The 25,054-nt window shown below is 44.1% G+C and overlaps 1 protein-coding gene across 1 annotated transcript in view; it reads left to right on the top strand.

The window, feature by feature from the left end:
* Positions 1 to 1,451: 1,451 nt before the first annotated feature.
* Positions 1,452 to 25,054, top strand: part of LOC132463271 (collagen alpha-1(IV) chain-like) — a 28,922-nt gene continuing 5,319 nt past the window's right edge. The window contains exons 1-42 of the mRNA XM_060059310.1: positions 1,452 to 1,893; positions 4,617 to 4,646; positions 5,053 to 5,142; positions 6,003 to 6,047; positions 6,248 to 6,292; positions 6,464 to 6,526; positions 6,853 to 6,906; positions 7,016 to 7,042; positions 7,439 to 7,504; positions 7,615 to 7,677; positions 7,788 to 7,823; positions 11,316 to 11,360; positions 11,566 to 11,643; positions 11,915 to 11,968; positions 12,055 to 12,117; positions 12,375 to 12,419; positions 12,547 to 12,600; positions 13,060 to 13,101; positions 13,189 to 13,264; positions 13,418 to 13,453; positions 14,045 to 14,209; positions 14,498 to 14,587; positions 14,962 to 15,039; positions 15,197 to 15,267; positions 15,359 to 15,547; positions 15,666 to 15,849; positions 16,078 to 16,161; positions 16,811 to 16,918; positions 17,188 to 17,282; positions 19,144 to 19,294; positions 19,441 to 19,539; positions 19,891 to 20,058; positions 20,212 to 20,298; positions 20,531 to 20,662; positions 22,011 to 22,109; positions 22,480 to 22,578; positions 22,665 to 22,804; positions 23,440 to 23,563; positions 23,653 to 23,733; positions 23,990 to 24,088; positions 24,553 to 24,597; positions 24,698 to 24,877. Coding sequence (XP_059915293.1) covers positions 1,825 to 1,893; positions 4,617 to 4,646; positions 5,053 to 5,142; positions 6,003 to 6,047; positions 6,248 to 6,292; positions 6,464 to 6,526; positions 6,853 to 6,906; positions 7,016 to 7,042; positions 7,439 to 7,504; positions 7,615 to 7,677; positions 7,788 to 7,823; positions 11,316 to 11,360; positions 11,566 to 11,643; positions 11,915 to 11,968; positions 12,055 to 12,117; positions 12,375 to 12,419; positions 12,547 to 12,600; positions 13,060 to 13,101; positions 13,189 to 13,264; positions 13,418 to 13,453; positions 14,045 to 14,209; positions 14,498 to 14,587; positions 14,962 to 15,039; positions 15,197 to 15,267; positions 15,359 to 15,547; positions 15,666 to 15,849; positions 16,078 to 16,161; positions 16,811 to 16,918; positions 17,188 to 17,282; positions 19,144 to 19,294; positions 19,441 to 19,539; positions 19,891 to 20,058; positions 20,212 to 20,298; positions 20,531 to 20,662; positions 22,011 to 22,109; positions 22,480 to 22,578; positions 22,665 to 22,804; positions 23,440 to 23,563; positions 23,653 to 23,733; positions 23,990 to 24,088; positions 24,553 to 24,597; positions 24,698 to 24,877 — 3,649 coding nt within the window. The 5' untranslated portion in view covers positions 1,452 to 1,824. The remainder of the gene's footprint in view (positions 1,894 to 4,616; positions 4,647 to 5,052; positions 5,143 to 6,002; positions 6,048 to 6,247; positions 6,293 to 6,463; positions 6,527 to 6,852; positions 6,907 to 7,015; positions 7,043 to 7,438; positions 7,505 to 7,614; positions 7,678 to 7,787; positions 7,824 to 11,315; positions 11,361 to 11,565; positions 11,644 to 11,914; positions 11,969 to 12,054; positions 12,118 to 12,374; positions 12,420 to 12,546; positions 12,601 to 13,059; positions 13,102 to 13,188; positions 13,265 to 13,417; positions 13,454 to 14,044; positions 14,210 to 14,497; positions 14,588 to 14,961; positions 15,040 to 15,196; positions 15,268 to 15,358; positions 15,548 to 15,665; positions 15,850 to 16,077; positions 16,162 to 16,810; positions 16,919 to 17,187; positions 17,283 to 19,143; positions 19,295 to 19,440; positions 19,540 to 19,890; positions 20,059 to 20,211; positions 20,299 to 20,530; positions 20,663 to 22,010; positions 22,110 to 22,479; positions 22,579 to 22,664; positions 22,805 to 23,439; positions 23,564 to 23,652; positions 23,734 to 23,989; positions 24,089 to 24,552; positions 24,598 to 24,697; positions 24,878 to 25,054) is intronic.

Genomic DNA, 25,054 nt, shown 5'->3' with positions numbered 1-25,054 from the left:
ACTCAGCAATGTGTAGCATCAGACAGCGATATAATGTTTCTCTTCCTCTGACAAATACTTATTGCAAGTCGCTTTGGATAAAAGCGTCTGTTAAATGCCCAAAATGTAAATGTTAATGTTTGTTGCCAAATAACTGACATAAAACACGTTACACTGTGTGGATCCCTGGGAAGTGAGGTCCATAAACACATCTGCAATAACTGCGGATTAGGCATCGCCAAATATAAGAAAAAAATTATATTCAAGATTATTACTTTAAATTAATACATCTGCCTGTGCAGGCATTACAATTGTTTTGTGGAAAACATGTGGAACACTCTTTCATCTGAAATGTATTTAACAATATAGTTATTTTAAGATTCAAACCACTTACTGCATTGGCTGACTGTACAATGGAGACAATCACCCTAAAAGTAGGACAATAAAACAAGATTATAGTCAAATACAATCACAAATCAAGAAAAGAATTAGGCCACTGTAATGCATGTGCACCTAGACACAATATATACATGTATGATGATATGATCACTTTGTATTATTGAAATAATAAGCATGATTAGCATCTGTTGTTTTAAAAGAAAGACGCTAACTAATGATTTCTTACATTTAAATGTCACTACAATACCTTTTCATCCTCCGTTATTAATACTACATGTCATCGAATGGAAAATGTCTTTAAGCCTTGATCCTTCAAGTTCCTCCATCCTATGATATATTTGCTTGTTTCCGTGCATGTGTTTACACGTCACCTCGTTAACCTTGTTGGTACATTTGTTTAGCCATGTAACATACAGTAAATACATTCAGTGCAGATGTGGCAAATGTGTTTACTAGCAAGGTAAACATGCAAGACATTGATTAATCACGTTCCAGAATGGAAAAGAGGCAACAGTTTCCCCCAAAATAAATGATTGACCAAGTTTCATCGTTTTTATTTTAGATTTCTTTGTAGATTTGAGGACATCCTCATCCTAAATGTAAGCCAATATTATCAGATTATTGTATTGCAGTTGGTGACACAGCAGTAATTAAATAAGCCTCTCTTAACAATATAGGAAATGCCAAATATATATTGCTGCATTTTACGTCCAACTGCTAAACACTAAATACTGACTTACCACAGGGTGCAGAGTGCAATACATTTGCATAGGTATTTCATTGGTCCTCTTCACAGGTAATGTCCTTACTCAATACCGCCCCCTGTGGTCTGAAAAACAAAATAGTTCGCTTTCTTTACACAAGTCGATCTTTCAGCCAAATACTTAAGAAACAATACGCATATATTTAATATATTTGGTAAGGATAATGTCACTCACATGGATACATTCAATATATTAATTATTTCCCACCCATGAGCTATTGGTGTAAATAACCCTTAATCTCCCCTCTCCAATCATTGTGATCAGATGCTGCAACATTATGCTAACTTCAACAACTTTATGCCATTTTATCAGCATGATTGACTCACCCGGTGCGTACTTCAGAATAACGAGGCAGTCTCCATGCGTCTTTTAACACACGTTCGCGTTCTTCACTTAGCTGTTAGCCGATAATGTCACTTTCCCTCCGTTTGCGACCACGGTGAAGGTTGAGACTGAATGATAAGGAGGGAACGCCTTCCCGTTCATGGTGTGCAAAAAAAAAATCCGATGTCACTTCCATAATCTGTCAGGCACACAGTTCTAATAGCGTGTTACTTTGTTATTTACATTAAGTGTCTGCGTCAGTGAGAAGTGCAGCCAGAACATCGACGCGCACCTGTTTTCTCTGCGCCGTCCTGGAGTGTGTGCACTGTGCAGATGAAGCTGTAGCTGGGGCGCAGTCATGAAGCTCGGGTGGACGCTGGCCGGGGTCCTTTTTGTTGCGACTCTGATGTGCACGGAGTCCAAAGATGTAAGCATTTTTATGTATTAATTTCAGGCTACTGTTAAAATAGTGCTAAATTGTTTAACATTACCATTTGAATTGATATTGATAGGTACACAAATATTGTGTACAATAGCACTGATACTAAACGTGTCACACTAACTTTCTGTTAACATGTTTATGTAGGCTAGTCATGTAAATGGCAACATGTCATGTTTCTATATAGGCCTAGCCTATTCAGTGGGGTTCATCAGGGAACGCCTAAACTAAAGTAGAATATCGACCTAATGTTATAATTCATTAACACAGTAGGCCTAACAAAAAACATGATCATATACAGAATATAATATTAGTATATATAATATATGATATACTGTATGCCTGATGCCTATTGGTGTTTATATAAAAACCTGTTACACTGATGTATAATATAATTAGAAAATAATCATTCATGTATACAATACAATACAACTTTAATAATCCCACTAGGGGCAATTTGTTTGAGCAGCTTGTTGTACATGCAGTAAAATACAAAAAAACAAATAGGCCTACACATGAACAACTATACGAAGCATTTAGTAGTCGAATGCAGAGGGCAAGTAAAGCGTAGCAACGCCCTCATGGCAACACAGAAAATTAACTTGTAAGAACATGTCTTGAAGAAGCCAAAATACCCTCCTGATTTATTTTTGATTTGCTGATTGCAAAATAACTAAAATCTCTCCATCAGTCTCTGCTATTCACTTTCCCACATGCATTCTTAGCATTGCTGGCCTTACATCTAGATTATAGAGCGTGATGCATTAGGGATAGTATTTGTGTTATTCCATCAGGGGAGCTGTTTAGTCTATGAGGAGGCGCATGCAGTAAGAAAAACATTTATAGAAGCACCGTTTGGGTACTTCCTGGAGGAAGTAGTATCAATTATGGACGTGTAGAGTGATGGGCTTGTTTAAGTTGAATTAAGGAATCACACTGAAAGCCAGTTAGCTGTCTTTGAAAAGTTGTATTTCTTTGTTTGATTATTTTAATTATTGGTTGATTTGGTTGAGACTGAGTGAATATTGGCATGCAATGAAGAAAAGTATTTGTAGTATTTTCAACTGACTATATAATTTACTTAGCAAACAAAGGTCCACTGCAATAGCAATGCAAATACATTGACAGGTATTGAATAAGCAAAAGAAGATCCTGTCCCTGAATATTGTTATTGGTCTTCTCTATCTGAAACACATATATACAATACCCTCTAATGGAAATATAAGGTACTGCAGAACATGTCATTTAATTCATCCTCACATATTTCGACCCCCTCGTTAATGTATAATGATTTGCCACAATTAGTTACTTGCCTTAACATGTTTTCTGCTCAAATTTTATTTTTCTTTCCGTGAGTTGTTACCTGGAGTCCATGGGTGAAAGTCTACATTTTATTCAGCATCTTAGAATTTCAGCTCCACACAGATTATACATTAAAGCGATAACTGATTTATTCACTGTACCAAAATAAGAACATAAAAAAACAAAACAGAGACAGTCTGCAAATGCACAGTTTCCAGTCTCTCCTGCTATGGTTGTCTTCTACTCCAGCTGTCAGCCTAAAAATCAATTAACAGAACCACATTCACAACCATTGTTGTAACAGCATCTGATTCTGATTGGTTTTAATTAAAAACTTAATATAATGATGTAATGTCTTTAAGTACAAGGTATCTTTGTTTATTCAACCCTTGTCACTGGGGACACATTTACAGTAGTTCAGTAGAAAAATGTTAACCCATGTTCATTTCACTCCCATTCGACCTGATTTTAGCCTAAGGGGCTAACGTCAGAAATAAGAAGCATTTCTAAGTTCTATGCCTATCCAAATTAAAAATGTCTACAAATCAGCGACTCCAAATGCAATCACATCAATCCTGCATTTACATTTCTGCAAACCCAGATGTTGTTGTACCATTGCATAGAGTGATGGGCTAGTGTAAGTTGGAATCACACGGAATGCCTTTAGCTGTCTTTGAAAAGTTTTATTTCTTTGTTTGATTATTTTAATTATTGGTTGATCTGTTATAGACTGAGTGGAATATTGGCATGCAATGAACAAAAGTATTTGTAGTATTTTCAACTGACTATATAATTAACTTAGCAAACAAAGGTCCACTGCAATAGCAACTGACAGGTATTGAATTAGCACAAGATCCTGCCCCTGAAAACTGTTATGGGTCTCCTCTATCTGAAACACATATATACAATACCCTCTAATGGAAATATAAGGTACTGCAGAACATGTCATTTAATTCATCTTCACTTATTTTAGCCCTCTCGTTAATGTATAATGATTTGCCATAATTAGTTACTTGCCTTAACATGTTTTCTGATCAAATTAAAGTACTAGCAGATCTCCCAAAAAATACCTCAAATGAACTCTAGTTAGTTATGTATGGTACTGATTAATCTCATAGAAATAGCTTGCGAAAGGCTCAAATATGGGTGAAATGTTTCACTATATTTTGCTGTATGTTTGATCTAACCAATCATGTTGCTGGAGGTGGGGATCTCTAAGCACGTAATTGGCATGAACAAACTTGGCCCATAGTGATAAAACTGTTTTGCCGTAGCGAAACAGGTAACTCAGCGTAACTCTGCTAAAATTGTTGATACAACGCATGTCACCTTCATCACCTGCTATATCAACCACACATTATCTGCTATGTATGATCAATGTGTGATTAAGTATCTGATGTGTTTTATAGTGCCGTGGAAGTTCATGTAAAGGCAGCAAGGTACGTTGGCCCATTCTTAACCACAGACATTATAGTGGTTATAATACCACTTATAACACCACTGGTGGTATTATAACCACCACCAGTGAATGCAGATAACCTTTTTTCCCATAACTAGAACATATAACACTGTTTATAATCATGGTTCAGTTATGCAAGGTTCATTGCCTAGTAGACCACATTAGTCTAGAATTAAGCAGTGCTGTTACGATAGATTTAACATAAATACAATTAATTTGATTGTACCTATATTATGTGAACAATTCAAGGTCAATCACAGGAAGAAGGAGCAGAATTACCAATGTGATTGATTCATATTGGTATCTCCCCATTCTCTTGCTAACTGGTTAAATTATTAAATTATTATATTAATATTGAACCTCTCTTTCCTCTTCACCGCCCATAGGGAGAAAGGGGTTACCAAGGAGAAAGGGGAGCGGGTGGACAAGAAGGCCACAGAGGTTCAGAGGGCCACTCTGGACCCCTGGGGCCAAAGGTAGAGTTTTTTGGGGCCATTTGGTTAACCCCGCACAGATTCCCATCCGCAAGTCTTTTTCACTCATTTCAGCCCTCTCATTATTGTATAATGATTTGCCTTAGTTAGTTAACCCGTTTTCTGGTCGAATTTTCCACAAACAACAGTTTTTTTTTTCTTTCTGTGAAGTTGTGGCCTTAAGTCCGGGTGTAGGTCTAACTTTTATTCAGCAGCCAAGAATTTCAGCTCCACACAGATTTTCCATTAAAGGCAAAACTTATTTATTCACTGTACCAAAATAAGAACATAAAAAACAAAACACAGTCTGCTAACACACAGTTTCCAGACTGAGAGGCATGTGGTCTCTCCTGCTATGGTTGTCTTCTACTCCAGCTGTCAGCCGATAAACCGATTATCGGACCACACTCACAACCATAGTTGCTGTTACAACCATAGTTGTAACAGCAACTGATTCAGATTTATTTTTAATTAAAGGCTTATTACAATGATCTAATGTACTTTGTTTATTCAACCCTTGTCACCGGGGACATATTTACAGTAGCTGCAAATCATGCTGAAAATTGAGCCCATGTTAATTTCACTCCCATTTGACTTGCATTTAGCCTAAGGTTACCGTCAGCAATAAGAGGCAGGTTCCATGCCTTTACAAATTAACAATTTCTTCAAATCAGGAGCTGCAAATGCCATCGCTTCAATCCTGCATTTACACTTCTGCAAACGCAGACGTTATTGAACCATCCTTTCTTCAAAATCTGAATTTGGTTGGCCATATTGTCTCTATTATTGTATGCATTTCTCATTCCAACGGCTTGTGTTTGTACGTCAGGACGCAGAGATAAATAGTGGTATTTCTTCCACAGGGGAACACCGGCCACGATGGACATCCGGGACCAAAGGGCAGTCGGGTCTGAGGCAGCCTCACATCATATATCACATATATACATAATATATTCCCATGACTTTATTGTTGTGTGAATGGTTGTATAGTTGTTTGTGGTCCTGCTATGTCCGTTTCTTAACTGTGTGCCATATAGGCCTGTAGTAGTACTACTCCAATAGAGCGGGCTGTGGGGCTACAACACTGTGGTTTTCATTGTGTGTCCAGGGTGAACAGGGAAAAGACGGCTTCCACGGTAATCCGGGTTTACCGGTAAGATTTCAATCCCCTGTCCTTTTTTGAATGAAAATCGGTCAATTGCCCAAGTGTTTGCTTCTACATACAGAACCAGTGTATTCTCTCACATATTTCTATATACTTAGTATTTCGAAAGGTGGTCCTAACCATTAAATATAACATATGTGTATTCTTGTTTTTCATAAGGGGATCCCAGGTTTGCAAGGACCGATAGGAGAGCCTGGAGCCTCTGGGTGCAACGGAACAGATGTAATATTATATGAGATATATGAGACTTTTGCTTGTTTGCAAGATGGCCAGACAGGTTACAATAATAGCTAAATCCATCTGTCACTTAGCAAGCACTACAGGTTTAAGATAACCACTTAAGATTCACCTGACCAAAGGGCCAGCCAGTGTTCATTATTTTTATGAACCATTATCAAGTTAATCACTTTACATTATATTTATTTGTATTTATTTATTTTATGTATTCGTTTCTTTACTATATTTAATTTGAGCGTTTTCCTATTTTTATATATACATGTGTGTGTGTGTGTGTATATATATACATTATTTTTTAACTGTTGTTTCAGGGTGAAGATGGAAGCGCTGGTTTACCCGGCCACCATGGTCCTGAAGGCCCCCCAGTAAGACCCTCATTTGAAACGGCGTGCACACACACTATAAGCACCATGGTGGCCTCTGACTGTTTGGACGTTGTGGAAGAGTCTCTAAAGCCTGTTGTTTCTTTTTCAGGGTTTACCAGGACTGCACGGACCCAAGGTACAGAAGAGAAATTTGATGTTTTATCACGACATTGAGATAAAACCGTAGAGCGTGAGACTGAACGCAGGTGTATCTCTGCATCACTGCCTTCTCTGTGGACAATCAACCCCCTTGCAGTTGCCGTGGGAGCCACCAACAATGTTTGGAATGTTCTTATCAGCTCACTCCTCCTAGACACTCCTGTAGCTGGAACCTCCCCCATTCCCATTGTGATGGCTAAGCGGAAGTTACTAAATATCAAACTTTATGTGATTAATCTGTGCTGTTAGGAAGCCCGCCCTTGGTGTCAAATAAAAAAATTGTGTTTACACTCCAGGACCTGCTCCCATGAGGCAATTACTATGGGTACTCAGTGTTTTACACATCTGTGTTTGTGTTTTGTTCTTCCCTCAGGGAGAATCCATGTCATCGGGCCATTCGGGAGGACCACCGGGGATTCGCGGAATGCCTGGAGTGCCGGTAAAAGAGTTTGATAAGCATATCACACTGTTATTCATTACATGATTGGTGTGTGAGGCCACAGCGATTGTGTCCCACAGAAAAGGCTGAGCTAACTGTATGTTTTCCAGGGAAAAGACGGGCTTCCTGGGGAGTATGGGAGGCCTGGGGCCGAAGGGCCCTTTGGCCCTGCTGTAAGGGATCTCTTATTGGCACAGAGCACCCACCACATCATTGATCTCTCGCTCACGTATACATGTTGATATATATGTCATCTGTTTACTAACCTGTTGATCTGAAACAGGGCCTTCCAGGCAGACCTGGGACCCCGGGGTCCAAGGTAAAGATGCAAGGGTCACGTGTGTCTGTCTGTCTGTCTGTCTGTCTGTCTGTCTGTCTGTCTGTCTGTCTGTCTGTCTGTCTGTCTGTCTGTCTGTCTGTCTGTGTGCAACAGTGTAACAGCTGCTGGATAGTACAATATCATTTACAGTGAAGATTGGATTGTGCTTACTGCTTTGGCCATCTCAGTCAATAATATGAAGGAGAAGCGGTCGCTTAAAACAAACTTGGAAATTGCTAGTCAAGGTAAAGTAAAGGTGTTGGCAAGATCAGCAAAAATATCGTCAGGTAAAAACGATGCAACTATTTAATCCCCAAAGTTGCTAACTTGCATTATGTTCTCTCTATTGTAAGATGCTTTGGACACATGTGTCCACAAATTGGCATACATGTGGTCAGCACTAAATGGCAGAGAGTCAAATGGAAGCAGCATCCCTTGTGTTGTATGTGTTGTATGGTGAATATTTACAGCGTTTAGAGAGTCAAATATTTGACACAAAGACTCCCACACAAGACAAAGCCCAGTAGGGCTGTCAAAACAAAGGCAGGCTTATCAAAACACACACAAACGCACATTTATCTAGACACACAACAAGGTTATTATGGTTAACATTTTTGTTCAGTGAAATAAGATAGAAACAAAGCTTTAGATAACTAGCTGTACTGGGCTTTTACAAAATCAACTAAAAGAAACTGCAATTATCGAGAAAGTATTTCACTTTAGTATTTGTGTATTAGCCTAGTGCCTGTCGCAAGTGCCAAGCAGCCTGCAGCTCACAAACACACACACAGCATGCACATGCACAAACACACGCATACACCGCACGCATGCACGCACGAACATACACACCAAATACACATACACTCGCACAAGCACCCACGCGTGCGCTGACGCAGATCCAAGACAAATGTAGTGCAGGACACCGCATACACACACACCACACACAAATGCACACACGCACGCACACACGAGCGCGATGAAAGACAACAGCAAAATCGATCCCACATCCCGCAAAGTCTTGCGATATTGGTATCCCCCCCCCCTCCACCCTTCCGTCTGTTTTAACGGCGTCGCCATCGACAAAGTCTCCCCGGTAATGCATTCTGTCTATAGTCTGTAGAAATTGTGCTAAAGAAGTGAAGGGACAATTTTTCACCTCGACAAGCAACGGCAAGTCATTCATTTTGTCAGATAAAAAACGTTAAATTCAAACATCGCGCAGACCGGCATATCAACACACAAGTCACGTGATCTTAAGGAGACAGCGTCCCTAGAACACAGAACAAAAACATGTCAATAACACAGTATGGTGATTATGTCTGTCGAGTCCACCACAAGACTACACTTTGTTGCTCAAATGTAATATTACCCTCCTCCTTGAGCCTCCCGAAATGTCTTTACACTTTGTTGCTCAAACTTAATATTACACGCTTCCTTGAGCCTCCCGAAATGTCTTGCGATATTGATATCCCCCCTCCCCCCTGCAGACTGCTTTAGTTTATTTATTTTTCTTATGTTTTCTGTGTATGCTATGTGTGCTTCTAGGCTACTGCTGCTTGTCTTGGCGAGGACACTTGAAGAGACGTTTAATCTCAATGATTATTTTTAACAAACCAATATTAGTTGCCATGCATTTAAAAATGTCAATGCACTTTTCAGCCCTGAATAAAAGTGAAAGATATTTCATAATTGATTTGCATGCATAGTATACCACACTTTCCATTGAACAATTACATAAATTGACTCATTTATAATGTATCAAATGCTCACACACTACACTCACTACACTCTCAGACACACGTATAAGTCCTGATATTCTCCTGATGGGCCGTATGTGTGAACTACATCCTGACAATTGTACCCTGAAAATGTAAATTGAATGAGTAGAAAGTCGGTATTTCTCACACCACTTCAGTGGGCGTGTTGATAACGCCTCTGCATGTCATTGGGTAGCCCCTAAGTGATAATCAACCTGTTGCCTTTTGTTCGCTTAATGGTTAAAAAAATCTGTTTGAGTCATTTGTGGTGAACGCTAAAAGATAGGTCTTATCATAACCCTAAAAGTACAGATCATACAATAAATTACAATAAATGAGTTCACAGCTGCATGTGTATAGAAAAGTTTTTTTTTGTTATTATTACTTACAACAGTCAGCTGAACATTATAGGGTCTCGTCCTTCCATTCCCTGTTTTCTCAGTTAAACACAGAAATCAACTACATTTGTCCAAGTGATAGTTATATGTGAAATTAAGCAAAAAAATACGCTCTCTGTCTCCGGTAACGCAGTCGTTCGCGATGCCTTTCTTCTTTGTCGTTCCTTCTATTTGTCTCTTACTCATGCTCCAATCTTTCATCGATCGATGCTTCGGATTTTGTGGATGCAACGGAATATATGATGCATCGTTTTAGCAACATTTAAGATAATCACGATGAGTTCTGCCTGTTCTGCCTCCATTTTGTCTATGGTCGAATCAAAACAAACTACAGTGACAGCGGCTACACTTTGTTACACGAGGGCCTGTTAATTCCGCCTTTGTTACATTATCGACAGGAGTTTCCACATTATTGCTATGGGTTTAATTACAACTAGTGGTTGACCGTGCGCAACGCCGGCGCGGAAACTCTAGTAGCTATAATAGTTTGACTCCGCACTTCACCTGGCATTGATATTTTGTAAGTGCTATATAGCGTACTAATAAGTTGACATTATTTGCAGTTAATCCATTGCCTACTTTCAACTGTTTAGTTTCATGCAATAGTATTTACTAACCAGGTAAAATTAATTAATTTCAATTAAATAATAGTTTCTGGAATTGGTTTCCATTATTATAATTTTCCTTCCTTCTCTTCTCTTCTTCAGCTTTGCCAAGTCTCATGCATCTTGGGGGGGAATCAAACACACAATGACAAAGGAAGAGAAACAGACAGTATCTTCCTCAGAAAACACCCCTCCCGCTGGCACTTAACACACTCCGTACAGAGATAAAGGACCGTCAAGGACTTCCTTATAGCCACATGGCCAAACTCCTGACAATGGAGCAGAGGTAGATCGGAGATAACTTATGGGAAAGAATAGAGACTTCAAGAACAAGCACTCTTATACTATACAGCCTATAATGGCTTTATATAGCCTGTTGCATCTGACCTGAAGCGAAAAATATCACAAATTGAAAGTCTGTGAAGACCTAAAGTGCAAAGGGGAGAGCTGTCTGTCATACATCAAATACAGTACGTGTGAGTGACAAGAATGTTACTTTATCAGAATGATGCTGTTACTCTATCAGAGAGAGGGAGCGAGATGGATAGAGAGAGAGAGAGAGAGAGAGAGAGAGAGAGAGAGAGAGAGAGAGAGAGAGAGAGAGAGAGAGAGAGAGAGAGAGAGAGAGAGAGAGAGAGAGAGAGAAAGAGCGAGGCAGACAGAGAGAGAACGAGACAGAGGGAGAGAAGTCACCTTGCTGATTCTATAATAGTGCTGTGCTCCCTCCCACAGGGACAAGGAGGGAGCAGTGGGTTGCCTGGACCGCGCGGCAGGATGGTACCAGACTGCTTCATTGAAAACACAACAACACATCACACTCACAGTCGGAGCACAGCATAAGATCACAGTGCTACAGATAGGATACCCATAGAGTTACCTGTTTCCTGGTTCTAAACAGTTTTACCTCAACCTCATGCTTTTTCCAGATTTTTTTGAACAGTGTTTATTTATTGATTGATTGATTCATTTCTGCTAATTTTAGGGTGAAATGGGACCTCTCGGGCAACCGGGTCGACCAGGCCGGGTTAAAGACTACGTCTCTGGGGCTAAAGAGCTGAAGGTACCACATCAGGTCACACTCACTGATGGGCCCCCTCCCTTACACAATAAGGAATCAACTGCTTCAAATTCACATCATTGACATTTCGGATGTTTCGTCTGTCATTTTGATAATTTGTCAGTTGACATTTTGACTTTGACAATGACCAGAGTCCTGATGGGAGTGGACACTGAACGGAATCAGACACCATTTTGTTATCAGATGATTTAAGATGAACTTTAATATGAAGGTATAGCCATGACCTTTGTTTTCTTTTACTTTTAAATTCTAGGGAGAAATAGGAGACAAGGGAGATTTTGGAGAGAAAGGTTGCAAGGGTTCAACCGTAGGTTTCAATCACAGGCCTAAGACTCCATTCATTACAAAGTTAAAAGCCGTTTTTTTACACTAAATCCCTGTGAATGTCTCCAGGGAGACCCAGGTTTCAGCTTCTTTAAAGGTGCAAAGGGAGACCAAGGATATGAAGGACCTGAGGTAAGAGTGATTCTCATTTTAACCTGAAGGTGGCGCCAATATTTATCCAGTAAAAATGCAACGCAAAATATGTTCTAGTTTGCCACTCTGATCCAACATAGCTGCTACAGGGCTGAATGCATCACATCAAAAAACAGCTCACAGGAGACATAAATGCATGACTTGAATGCAGCCCAAATTTCATGGATGTTTTAAAAGACCCAGGTATGATGTAATATATCGATGATGTTAATCAATTTGAATACCCCTTTGTCCAGGGGAAGCTTGGGAAAGAGGGTGAACGCGGACGAGACGGAACTGAGGTATGGTTCCGTTAGTGTCTACGTGTTTTTGAAAGTGCATGAATTCAAGTGTGCCTATGTGTGCCCACAGATATGTCTGGATATGTCAGATATGTCCGGATGTTTGTAATACTTTTGTTCTCTCCAGGGCAGCGGTGGGGTCAAAGGGCGCGCAGGGTTTCCAGGAACGCTGGGGGGACAGGTCAGTGACTTGTATGAGCTAAATACACCATGCATCTTGAATTTGGATAGGTCTTGTATTCAGTCAACAATCAACAAACACTATTCCTTTTTGTACAAAGCGTTTGGCTTAACAAGGAAAACAATTACAATTAAATCAAATCTATTCATCGTGCACAATTATAAACCATCAGTGTTGATTCAACTGCTTTGAGCTTCGATGGAGGCCACCGATCAGACTGCAGCATTTGATCAGACGACCTGAGGGATCTAAAGCCGCCGCGGGGTCCGGCCCTCAAAACAAGACGGGAAAGAGGAATCAAATTCAATTAAATAAATATTGGAATCATAGAGATACACTTAAGAAGCCTTAACAAGATGCACAACACAGTAAACACACTACTTGTTAAAATGGAAGGTCAATTAAAAAGGTACGTTTATAGATTGGTCAGAGATTTCATAAAGATTTTATCCTCCACAGGGTGAAAAGGGAAACCAGGGCCCTACTGGTCCACCAGGAGAGGTGAGTTTCTCTTGCGTTGATCTACTGACTACTACGCCTGTGTGTGTGTGTGTGTCATGAGCTCACGTGTCGTTCCTGTCTGGCCAGGTCATTGGTTCTGGGATGAAAGGGTTTCAAGGAGACAGTGGTTTCCCCGGCCCCCCTGGAAACCGCGGACCTCAAGGTATCCTAAAGGTGTCTTCTGAAATAATAAATGCGAAAGTGTTAAAACTAAGGCGTGTGAGTGTATTAGTTGAAATAAGGTAATGGCTCAATAATAATACCATATAATGAAACTCAATGAATAACCCCGACACATATTTTCATCCTTCTCAAGGTGTGATGGGGTTTCCTGGAGCAAGAGGGCCTCCAGGTACGCACTGAACGGACCTCTTCTGATAATGGCTGTGCTTCTGTGAATGGGATGATTCTGTAGCTTCTGACTGAATGTGTGAATGAGTGAGGTCCTTCAACCAAGCACTTTTCTTTGAACTGTAGCACACATTGGAAAACTAGCAAAGAAGGGATTTGTTCAAATTGATTGTACAAGGGTCCTCATAAATTATCCACTGTCATCCCTCTTCTGATCATAGCGACAAGCTGTCAAACCTCAAATACTAAGGGTAGTTCACACAATAGGTAACTTGATGCTCGCCTTGTATCTGATAAAGAGGACCAACAAGGGCAGTCTTTTCGCTTCACTCAGCACAGGCTTTGAGGTGTACTTCTCTGTTGGTCACCCTTTTGTTGTCTGAAACCCGCTGTCCATGGTGCTGCATCGCTCTCTTCAGACTCAGGCTGGAGACCAATGAGTGCAGCACAGAATCCACCATGTTAGTGAGAGAAAGACTTTTACAATATGTATTTCTTCAAACTGACAAGGGTTAATATAGGGCTGCAAAGTCAAGCATCATGGAACATATTCTCACTCACTCATTCACTCTCACCCATCCCCTTCATGCAGGTGGTGCTTTTCATGGGTTGGAAGGTCCCCCAGGTTTTCCTGGCTCTAAGGGGGATCCTGGAGACCCTGGGGACCATTACAGAGCTCCCCCGGGCCCCGATGGGGACCCAGGAGGCCAAGGACTACCTGGGGACCGGGGGCCACCTGGACCACCTGAAGACAGAAGTAGGAGCTCGCTTTAGCGTTGATTATCCCTTTCTTTAAGCCTTCTTTAGAACTATTTCTGCGTTCTGTAGAATAGTAAAACAATGTTTCCTTTTCATTTTATTTGATCAAAAATGTGCCACTCAGTTGGGAATATGAATGCAGATTTGTGTATAATTTAAAATCTCGACCACATATGAATAAAGTTAGGTTCAATCGTGGATTTTTGGCTAGTACAGCAGGCTCTATTTGTGGTTTCATTGAAGTAAATTATCTCAATAACCCGCCATGACAATGGTGTTGATGCAGCCAAGAAGGTGACTCAAGGCCCTCCAGGGATGAAGGGGATGAAGGGACTGCTGGGCCTGCCTGGATACAACGGTGGCCACGGGGGGAAAGGTGAGGGCCTCAAATCAAACATCCAGTACATCAGGCGCACTGTAGGAATGCTCGTAGCATTAGTCATCACTTCCACTACTGGTTAGAGCAGTTCCGAAATGAAATGAGTCACTGCAGTAGGCACGAATAGTGTACAATTCTGCATAGCAATTGCAGTGCATAATATTCATGCAAACATAAATAAATAAAGAACTATGTCATATCTAAAATAAGCTGTATTTTGTACAGCATTTCAGTGCATATAGTGGAAAAAAAGACAATTCAGATTTGAGCTCAAGTATTTATATTTCAAACAGCCTCGGCACAGTCTAAACGTCTAGTGGTGAGCATCCCCATGTGTGTGTGTGTGGTGTCTTTGGCTGTGTTTCCTGCAGGAGAGAAGGGCGACATATGTTATACGTGTACAGGACAGCCAGGACCAAGAGGTCCACCCGGACCCCCGGGAATACATGGTGAAAACACATACCTCATGCAAAGCCAAATAGAAGCAATGCTCACCTGGTCTTTCTTAGGATTGTCTTGTCTCGGTGTCCTCGTCTCTCATCTGCATTCAGCTTGCGGTAAGTCACGGTAAATACTGACTGTGAAGTGGGATCTCACGTTGCTCAGGTAACGATCAGGGACCGGGCGCCCCCGGGGACCAGGGCTTCCCAGGACACGGAGGATTACCCGGACCCCCCGTAAGAAAAGCTTTTCAATTAAAAAAACAGTTTTCCCATTATCCACCACCCCTACCGGTATGGTCTCTATAGCGTCCCTCCTCTCTGACAGGGCGACCCTGGGGCATCGGGCATCCCAGGCCTCCAGGGTCCAAGGGGAGACCCTGACTCCTACACCCCAGACGGGGTGAAAGGAGAGCGGGGCGCCCGGGGGCAGCCGGGCAGGACGGGGCCGGAGGGGAGGCAAGGCGGCCGGGGCCGAAACGGAGGCAAAGGCCACCCCGGTCCCAAGGGAGACTCGGTGAGCCATTTCACAAACATTAGCAATGTTCACGTATCATGTTGAATACAGATGTTCTACCAACCTCTTTTTGCTTCTTAAAGTATACGGATACAAGACATGTTTTGTTCTTTCCCAGCACCCCCTTTCAGAATCCTCTCTGAGTGCAGGGGGAGCCCGTGGTTACCTGGGTAGACCTGGGTTTCCAGGGACACCGGGACCCGTTGGATCCGAGGGTCCTTCGGAGGTAGGGTCGGTGGGGTTCGGAGGAGATAAGGGGGACCCTGGGGTACGGGGTTTGCCCGGAGTTCCTGGACTCTCAGGTAAGAAATGCACTGATAACTTACATTTATACAGAGTTACACAAGCCTCGACACGTACACACACAGGCCGTCGGCCAGGCCCCTCGCTCCCACATCAACTAGGACCGATGCTAGTGAGGAAGAACCACGCTAGTCAAAAACGCTCACATTGTTTTTGCATACGCACACAAAGTAGAGCCTCTACTGCGTGTCATCATCTAATCCTACGTCCCTGTCTTCCACTGGCAGGCCAGAAAGGGGAGCCCAGTTACTGCCACCCCATCCCCGGCCCGGCAGGGCATAATGGTCAAGCAGGAGGACCAGGGACTCCAGGTCAGCACCCAACCCCCCCGCCCCCCACCACCCAATACTGTGTACCGACTGACCCCCCAATACCGTGTCCCGACTGACCCCCCAATACTGTGCACCGACGGACCCCCCATTCTGTACCGACTGACCCCCAATACTGTGTACTGACTGACCCACAATACTGTGTACCGACTGACCCCCAATACCGTGTCCCGACTGACCCCCCAATACTGTGCACCGACGGACCCCCCATTATGTACCGACTGACCCCCAATACTGTGTACTGACTGACCCACAATACTGTGTACCGACTGACCCCCAATACTGTGTACCGACTGACCCCCCAATACTGGGTCCCGACTGAACCCCAATACTGTGTACCGACGGACCCCCCATTCTGTACCGACTGACCCCAAATACTGTGTACCGACTGACCCCAATTACTGTGTACCGACTGACCCCCCAATACTGTGGACCAAATGACCCCCAATACTGTGTACCGAATTACCACCCAATCTGTACCGCCTGACCCCCCAACACTGTGTAGCGACTGACCCCCAATACTGGGGACCGACGTGGACCGAGGAAGTTCAGGACCAGAGATAACTGAGGAGATAGACGTTTGTGTTAGATGTAAGCTTATTATTCATGGCCCACTCAATTCAACCCCTAGGCTTCCCAGGGGGTCCAGGTAGCCCCGGATCTACAGGGTTGTCCGGACAAAAGGGAGACAAGGGATCTCTGGGCTTCCCTCGATTGCCAGGACCCCCAGGAATGAAAGGTAATCAATGTTGCCTGTCAAGTTAATTGACAGGCAAGAAGTTTGGGTTTCCGTTGATCGATAAAAAGCTGATTTTCAGACTTCACCGCTACAATCTCTCTTCGGAAAGTCAATTCAACCCTACCAATCTCTGTGCTGCTATTTCCTTTGTATTGTAGCATATCTATCTATATAATCTATAGATATACAATATACACCTATATCTATCTATATCTATAGATAGATATTGTAATATATAGATAGGGTCATTTATACTATGTCTTTCACAGGGGAAAGGGGCCCCTCAGGTGTCCCGGGTATCCCAGGTACGGGTCCATCAGGCAGACCAGGGGCAACAGGACCTCCAGGCCCTGCTGGAGAAAAGGTTAGCACCATGAATACCAACATCTATAGTCTAGTATGAGTGTGTTACACCATGAATCCATCTATAGTCTAGTATGAGTATTTTACATGAGTATGTTGGTATTCACTATAGATCAATACCAACATCTATAGTCTAGTATGAGTATCTTACACCATGAATTTATCTGTAGTCTAGTATGAGTAGGTTACACCGTGAATACGTCTATAGTCTAGTATGAGTATGTTACACCATGAATATGTCTATAGTCTAGTATGAGTATGTTACACCATGAATACGTCTATAGTCTAGTATGAGTATGTTACACCATGAATATGTCTATAGTCTAGTATGAGTATGTTACACCATGAATACATCTATAGTCTAGTATGAGTAGGTTACACCATGAATACGTCTATAGTCTAGTATGAGTAGGTTACACCATGAATACGTCTATAGTCTAGTATGAGTAGGTTACACCATGAATACGTCTATAGTCTAGTATGAGTATGTTACACCATGAATATGTCTAGTACAGGGGTAGCCCAAACAGTGCCTGCGGGCACCTGGTCTGTCTATATAACACTTTTGATCGATTGGATGGCAATGACAATATTTTTTATCATTATTCGTATCATTAAAGGGGAACCGTGCAACTTTGTTCTTCAAGAAGTTTGTATCGAACAAGTTCATATTACTCAGTACCCTTGAAGTAGCTCTCCTGTTCTAAAGGTTAGTGACTCCTGGACTAGTGTGGCTTGAGATACGATAGTATTGACGAAAGCAACTATACTGTAGAGATACTATACTGTGAAAAACAATATTTACTCTATTATAATTTGATCATGTCAAAAGAGCAATAAAACCAGCATACCAGAACTAAATTGTATGTGAGTAGTTAAGAATACTCAACAGCATGGGATGATTAGATATGCATTGGGATGTTTTTACACAAACAACGGAGAGCAAGAAAAATGTAAGCTGTCAAAGACTTTATGTGTGATACTTATTAAACGTCTGCACAGATTGCAAAAGGATTTTCTTCCCCACTAAACTAATTGGATCGGAAGGCTGGGAGAGTGTTTTGTAATGGTAACAAAAGTGCTGTTATTTCAGAGACATTGAGCTCCTTCAGCGCCACAGATGGCTCCCGCTCTCCTGTGGGGGAACTGGCCGGGGTTTGGATAAAAGGAATTAAAATGATACATGATGACATTCTTTTACTACAACATAAATGCAAGGGAAACAGCTGCCTTAAAACAGAAGCATATTCCAATATACCTCCTTGTCATTTAACAACCTGAAATAACACTGCAGAGAATCACATCAAGAAGCATGTGGGTGACCGTTATGATTCCAACCGACAGTGCTCGTTAATACCCGGGTAGACAGCCTGTATCCTATGTCTGTCCCTACGTGGTGGGCTGAACTTGGAGTATTGTTCCTAATCTTTCCTTGGGTGAGTGCAATCGAACCTGTCTAGGGGGTTAGGTGCGAGGTACTTACCACAGGTCCACAACCACCGTCGGCGAACAGCTCCGTCTCTCACACTCACACTCCGCACCGGCTCCTCGCCCGGGTTGGGTGACCTCTCCGTTCCGCTGACCAGCCCGCGCCTTGATCCAGTCTTTTAATTCACCGTGTATCCAAAAGGTGCTCTCATCGAAGTCGCCGAGCAACGTATGTCCATTGGGTTTCTCTCTTTCAACTCTGAGAGTTTCCTGCCCACTCAGCTGTTAACTACTTGACTGTGATGAGAACCTCAACACCGCCCCCTCTGTGTGACGCCAGTACTGACCCTAACCCTCAGCACCCAAAACGAACCCCATTCCTAGTATCGTGACAGCGACTGAATGTGACCCTTTAACCCTGGAATGGTTGTCAGGGCGACGGTGGTCCCGAGTATGCGGGCCCCGATGGCCCCCTGGGGAATCCGGGAGACGGCGGAGAGCCGGGGCTGCCCGGGGACCCTGGCCCCCCCGGTCGGCGTGGGGACCCGGGGCCGTTCGGATTCCAGGGCCCTCAAGGAGAAAAGGGTACCTCCACATCACACCTTTCACTCAGAGTCCCACATAGACAGGATCGAGAACAGCATCAACAACATGAAGTCAGAGTATGTATACAAAACTGTCCGGTAACACCATAACAAGAGTCTTGGTGTGTTGATGTCGGTGATTGGCAGGAGGGAAAGGTGCGGTGGGACAAAAGGGAATCGGCGGTGATAAAGTATGTGCCCCCGCACGCGGACCGCCCGGGCCCGACGGCCAACCCGGACACCCAGGTCAGTCAGTCGGTGACACCAGAAGTATGAGTGACCATCTGGTGGGAGACGTGGCATTTTTGGGTCCACCTGTACAACTTACAGCTGTCCTTATCAGACCGATGGGATGGTGAAAACAGTTCACTGCCAGGCGTGCTATGACGTTAGAGACTTGTTTGTTGAACTCCCGTTCCCTGAGCAGGAGTCGTAAAAAGGAGATCACACTTCTAATGTTGACTCCTGTGCATAATTCAAAGTCTGATTGAATCGACATTTCTTATCATCCTTATGGAGCCTCCTCTACACCAGCGCACTGCTCCCCTCCAACCACTTCATTCACTCAGCCTACCTTTGCTCTCTCATGGCCCCCAGGCGCTGACAGCCTCGCCGGGGAGAGGGGCCACCAGGGCCAGCCCGGCGTGGGTTTGCCGGGGCCTGCGGGGGAGCCTGGCTCCCCGGGCTTGGCCGGTACCTCGGGCCCCAGGGGGAGACCAGGGACCTCGGGCCCCAGCGGGAGTCCAGGGCAGCCCGGTACCCCAGGTAGGATCCATGTTTAGTTCTCCCCATGACACATGAGTAGGTGTAGTGATGAACCACTGTCAGCCCAACCTGTCATGTTTTCTGTAGCGGCTGCATTTATTTTGGAGCTTATTGACGAGAAGTGGGGATTGTGATGTGACTTAACGTGTGCAGGTTTCAGAGGAGACCCAGGGCCAGATGGGCTGCCTGGGTACGGAATAAAAGGAGCACCTGGTCCAGTCGGTGCTCCAGGATCAATAGGTAAAACACACTAACACACACTTCAAGTCAATTTATACAATGATAAGAATTTTGGAATATGGATAAAGTTTTGACAAGTGTATAAAAATTGGAATAAGACCAGTTGCTGCAATGACACAACTCCACATGGACCAATGGTTACCCTCAATAAGGTTTATCATCCAGAGGTCATACCTGATTGGTCGACTCTATTCTGGGTGTTATCGATGTATTTATTGCCCTGACTTTACAGGCAACCCAGGACCAGATGGCGCCAAAGGCTTTCAGGGGCTTCAGGGTTCGGATGGAGAGCAAGGTTTCAGTGGCCCTCCTGGGCCGCCCTCCGTTCCCACAGACGGTCCTCCAGGGGAACCTGGTAGTCCTGGTATGTAAAATACAGTATATTTGGTTTTGTGTTAAACTACAAAGTTTCTCAAAAACAAAACATGCCCATCCACGGATCAATCCATCTTGGGAAAGTCTGGTCCACTTCTGCCCCCAACCAACCATAGCTTCAACTCAAGCTAAAAGAGATAAACAACAGGTAAAACAAATTGCCGGTTAAAGGTTTGTTTTGGTTTTAACACTGAACCCGAGTCTCATTCATAAAATATACCTGCATACGCACTTGCATAGGATCCATACTTGAAGTTTACGTGCGCACTAAAGCCGAAAATAACATGCACCAAAATAAGAATTGGTTGTATAAATTACAGTTTACCACCAAATGCGGGCACGTAGATCAGCCTCATATTTCGTCGAATGGTGATGCACATCAATGTGCCTGACGATCAGCGGTACGTCACGGTGAATCATAGCAACAACCGAGAGTAAGACGGCATAGCCCAGAGGGAAAGGGAAAATGGCCAGTTTTTTCATATGCTTTATTGCGCATGCAAATCTTTTCATAATGCTTTACATAAATACACAAAATACGTTGTTTATTATAACTTTAAATTGCCAACTTTCACGTTGCCTCTGCGGTCAGTGCAGCAACTGCGCCTGACAGCACGGTCGAGACTTTCCACACTAAAACTATTAACCCACTTGCATGTACGTGCTGATGCATGCACAGTAATCGAAGATATTGTAAAAAAAAAAAAAATTGACCTCTGCTCTGTAAGTATTTTAAGCTATTTGGTGCAATCTTGGATTTCCTGAACCAATGATGAGCATTTCATCGGTGAATTCACATACTAACGGGAGACCGGCCCTCTCCTCTACACGCGGCGCTAAATGTGAGGGGGAGGCAGCGCTGATGAAATATTGAGCGGACGTTGATTTAAGATTTGAGTTGGCTTAAGCTTTTCAAATTGAGAGCTGTTTATGGAAAGTTATGCCTCACTGCAAGGCCCTCGTTCAAATAACATTGCTGGTTAGAAAATGTACGATAACGTGGATCTATAATAAACGTTTGATGCAAAGGGAAATTCAATTTGCGGGAGGCATCCCACTCTGGTTTCAAATCACCCCCTCACCCTCTCCGTCGCCCATTCCCCCCGTCACCAAAACGTTTGTACTCATGGGTCAGAGTTTACGTGCAGGTGCGCACATCCTCACGTCCAAGTTTGTTTTCACAGATACCTCGCGTTGCGAGGGAACTGGCGCACCGCCCTATAAGACCCCATTTTGTGCATATGCAACCAAAATGGGGTCAACCAGACCCCTGGGGTGTCACCGCTCCAAAGTGCAGCGACGGAGCTGAGATGTTAACCACGGTTGTCCTCCACCAGGTCGGCCTGGTTCTGATGGAGTCCCTGGAGACACAGGAGCATTCGGGTACAAAGGCCAGAGAGGAGCCGGGGGCCGGCCGGGCCCCCCTGGCCAGAGAGGTGCGGGGGACGGGGGGGGGGGTGTCTGTAGTCTCACATCTCATGTGTGAATAGAGCAACAAGGTTTCTTCAAGGTGCTTCTACAGATGCCATGGACAGTCAAGTATGATGAATTTGTACAGACCTTATCACACACTATAAAAAAATTATCAAGGCTGTATGATGAAAACCGATTTTTGAGTTTACTCAACTTCTGACTACTTTATACGCTGTATGTGCATCGGTAGTATGCATCAGCATTCATGCATAGCGCAGTTACTTTCTCAAAGGGAGCATTCATATCAAGGTAGCTAGCTTACAGCGAAGCAGAGATGAAGGTCAGGTAATGTCAAACGAATAGAAACAAATGTGTTTTTTTCTGTGTGCCCAGGTCTATGTGGTGACCCTGGTGCTGATGGACCGGGGGACACCGACGGCCGCGCGGGGCCCCCCGGCCCTCCAGGTCCAACAGGGTTCTTAGGGTTTTCAGGTAAAGTACCTTCTAACACACTGGTACAGGTCGTAGACTGTGTTGAGGATGACTTCTAGGCCCCCGTTTCTGTTGTGACTTCCCAGGGCCAAGAGGAACGAAGGGAGATGAAGGTCTCGCTGGGCAGGCCGGAGCAACTGGTTACTTGGGACCAATCGGTCGCAGAGGGTTAAAAGGAGAGCCGAGTTATATTGGGCCCGGACCTCCGGGGCCCACTGGACAGAAGGTTCTGATTATTTTACTAATTCAACATTTCAAGAAAGTATTTAGCTGGCCTGAGGCAAAGTTTTCCCCCAGATTTAATCGAGTGAGACCACAGAGATTAAAAATATGCAGACTGTTCCCCATTTTGTCTCTTTTATGAGTGTTTTGTCAGGGACTGTAAACATATAAGAAATGTCCCTGAAAGAGAGGAGATAGATTACACCCCATCTAGCAATTTGCTCAATTATATCAGCACTTCCTTGACAGGAATACATAAAAAGTGTACTGAAATCATAAAGGGTGTCATAACGAGTGAAAATGTGCAGGCCGAATAAAATCCTGTGTAACTACAGCTTTCATCATGTTTACAACCACAACATGAAGGCGAGCCACAACAATGCGGACACACATCATTCACACACCATACACATTCACGCACAACCATCTTTTAATCACTGTATGTAACGGAGACAAAAACAAAATATGATTGATGTTGGGGTGGGCGGGCACTAGCATTAGACATCCAATGAGAACGTTTCATAGTTTGAAGGCAGCAGATCCTTTGTGTGGTGTGAGGCTACCTCACCTCACTCTCGGTCCCTCCCTCTCTCCCTCACCTCCCCCTTTTAATACCTACCCCACCAACCCTTTCCGTAGGGGGAGCCAGCGTTGAACTGCTCCCATCCGCCGCAGTGCCAGAAAGGAGAGCCTGGTTTGAGGGGCCTCCTGGGGTCTGTTGGGGTACGCGGAGCCAAAGGGAACCCTGGACGCGGGCACATCGGTACCCGCCACTCAGCGCATCATTCTCCTCAGGGAAAGAATGGGAAAAGTTTCATTTTTATCGGGAGTAATCCATGTTTTCTGATCCAGGTCCTCCTGGTGCAATGGGCCCCAGGGGCCAACATGGACCCAGAGGACGCAACGGAGGACCAGGACCCAGCGGACCTACAGGCACTGAACCTAAGACCACCTCATGGCACCTCTCACCTCTCTGAGGGGTTCACCGAGCCTGACCACAAATTGCTGGGCTTTGCTGACTCTGCCCCAATTGTGCCCTCAGAATGCTTTTCTTTATCACACTATTGACTTTGACTCCAGGGTGGTCGATTTTAACGTTCACGTTTCACTATTAAAATGACCCGAGCAGGATAATAAGTGTTTCTCAGTAACATTGACCCGGGTCTTTTCCGTCCTCCCCTGGCCATAGGAGACCCAGGATGGCCTGGTATCGAAGGCCAACTCGGTCCAAAGGGGAACCAGGCCCAGGACGGTATACCCGGGCCGCCAGGACAGAAGGGGGATAGTGGTAGGGACAACATCCTCAATGTGTTAATCCGGTAGACATCTTATTATTATTTGATGCCAAAAATGCGAATGTTATTGCGTTATATTTGTTCTCCCTCTGTGTTTGCTTCTCCGCTCTGTGTTGTTATATATATATTATAGTTTTTTTTTTTACTAAGGCCCAATCCCATTCTACCCCTTACCCCTTACCCCTTCCCCTTACCCCTCCCCCTTGTTTTGAAGGGGGAAGGGGAAGGGGAAGGGGAAAGGGGAAGGCATAAAGGGAAGGCGTAAGGGGTAGAAATGGGATTGGGCCTTAAACCCAATCCCATTTCTACCCCTTACCCCTTCCCCTTACCCCTTCAAAACAAGGGGGAGGGGTAAGGGGAAGGGGTTAGGGGTAGAAATGGGATTGGGCCTAAGGCTACTCTGGTGTCAACTGATCCGTTACATGTCTACTACGCATGTCCTCTCTGCCCCTTTTAGGCCCTTCAACAACCCCTGGGAGGCCTGGTGAGAGTGGTCAACCAGGTAATCATGCATCATGTTGGCATTGCGCTTTTATTTTGGAGACTCTCCTCCTGTCCTTGCTTCATCGGTTGCTGTAATGGGCGCATGCTGCCGCCCCCAGGCCCTGCAGGAGACCCCGGCCCCCCCGGCCCCCCCGCCACAGGACCCCGGGGACATGACGGAGACAGGGGACCGCTGGGGCCACCGGGGCCCTGCGGACCACCAGGGCCGCCCGGAGCGGGAATATGTGTTCCTGGGCCAGAGGGAGACCCTGGTATCCCCGGCAACTGTGGTCCTCCAGGTGGGAGGCTCTGAGGAGACGTTAGGGGGCTTTAGAGAGGCAACATGTTGACACGATAAAATCCCACATAAATAGTTATACATTACTCATACTTCTGATATTCTGATAAGCTGTTATTCTGCTATTTATTTTACGTCTGACTCCCACAATAACCATCTTTGTATGGATCGTGCCTGC

The sequence above is a fragment of the Gadus macrocephalus genome, chromosome 8 (genome assembly GCF_031168955.1).
Source record: "Gadus macrocephalus chromosome 8, ASM3116895v1".
In the NCBI taxonomy this organism is placed as follows: Eukaryota; Metazoa; Chordata; class Actinopteri; order Gadiformes; family Gadidae; genus Gadus; species Gadus macrocephalus.
The sequence above is the reverse complement of the archived record's forward strand: the minus strand, read 5'-3'. Positions and strand labels throughout refer to the sequence as shown.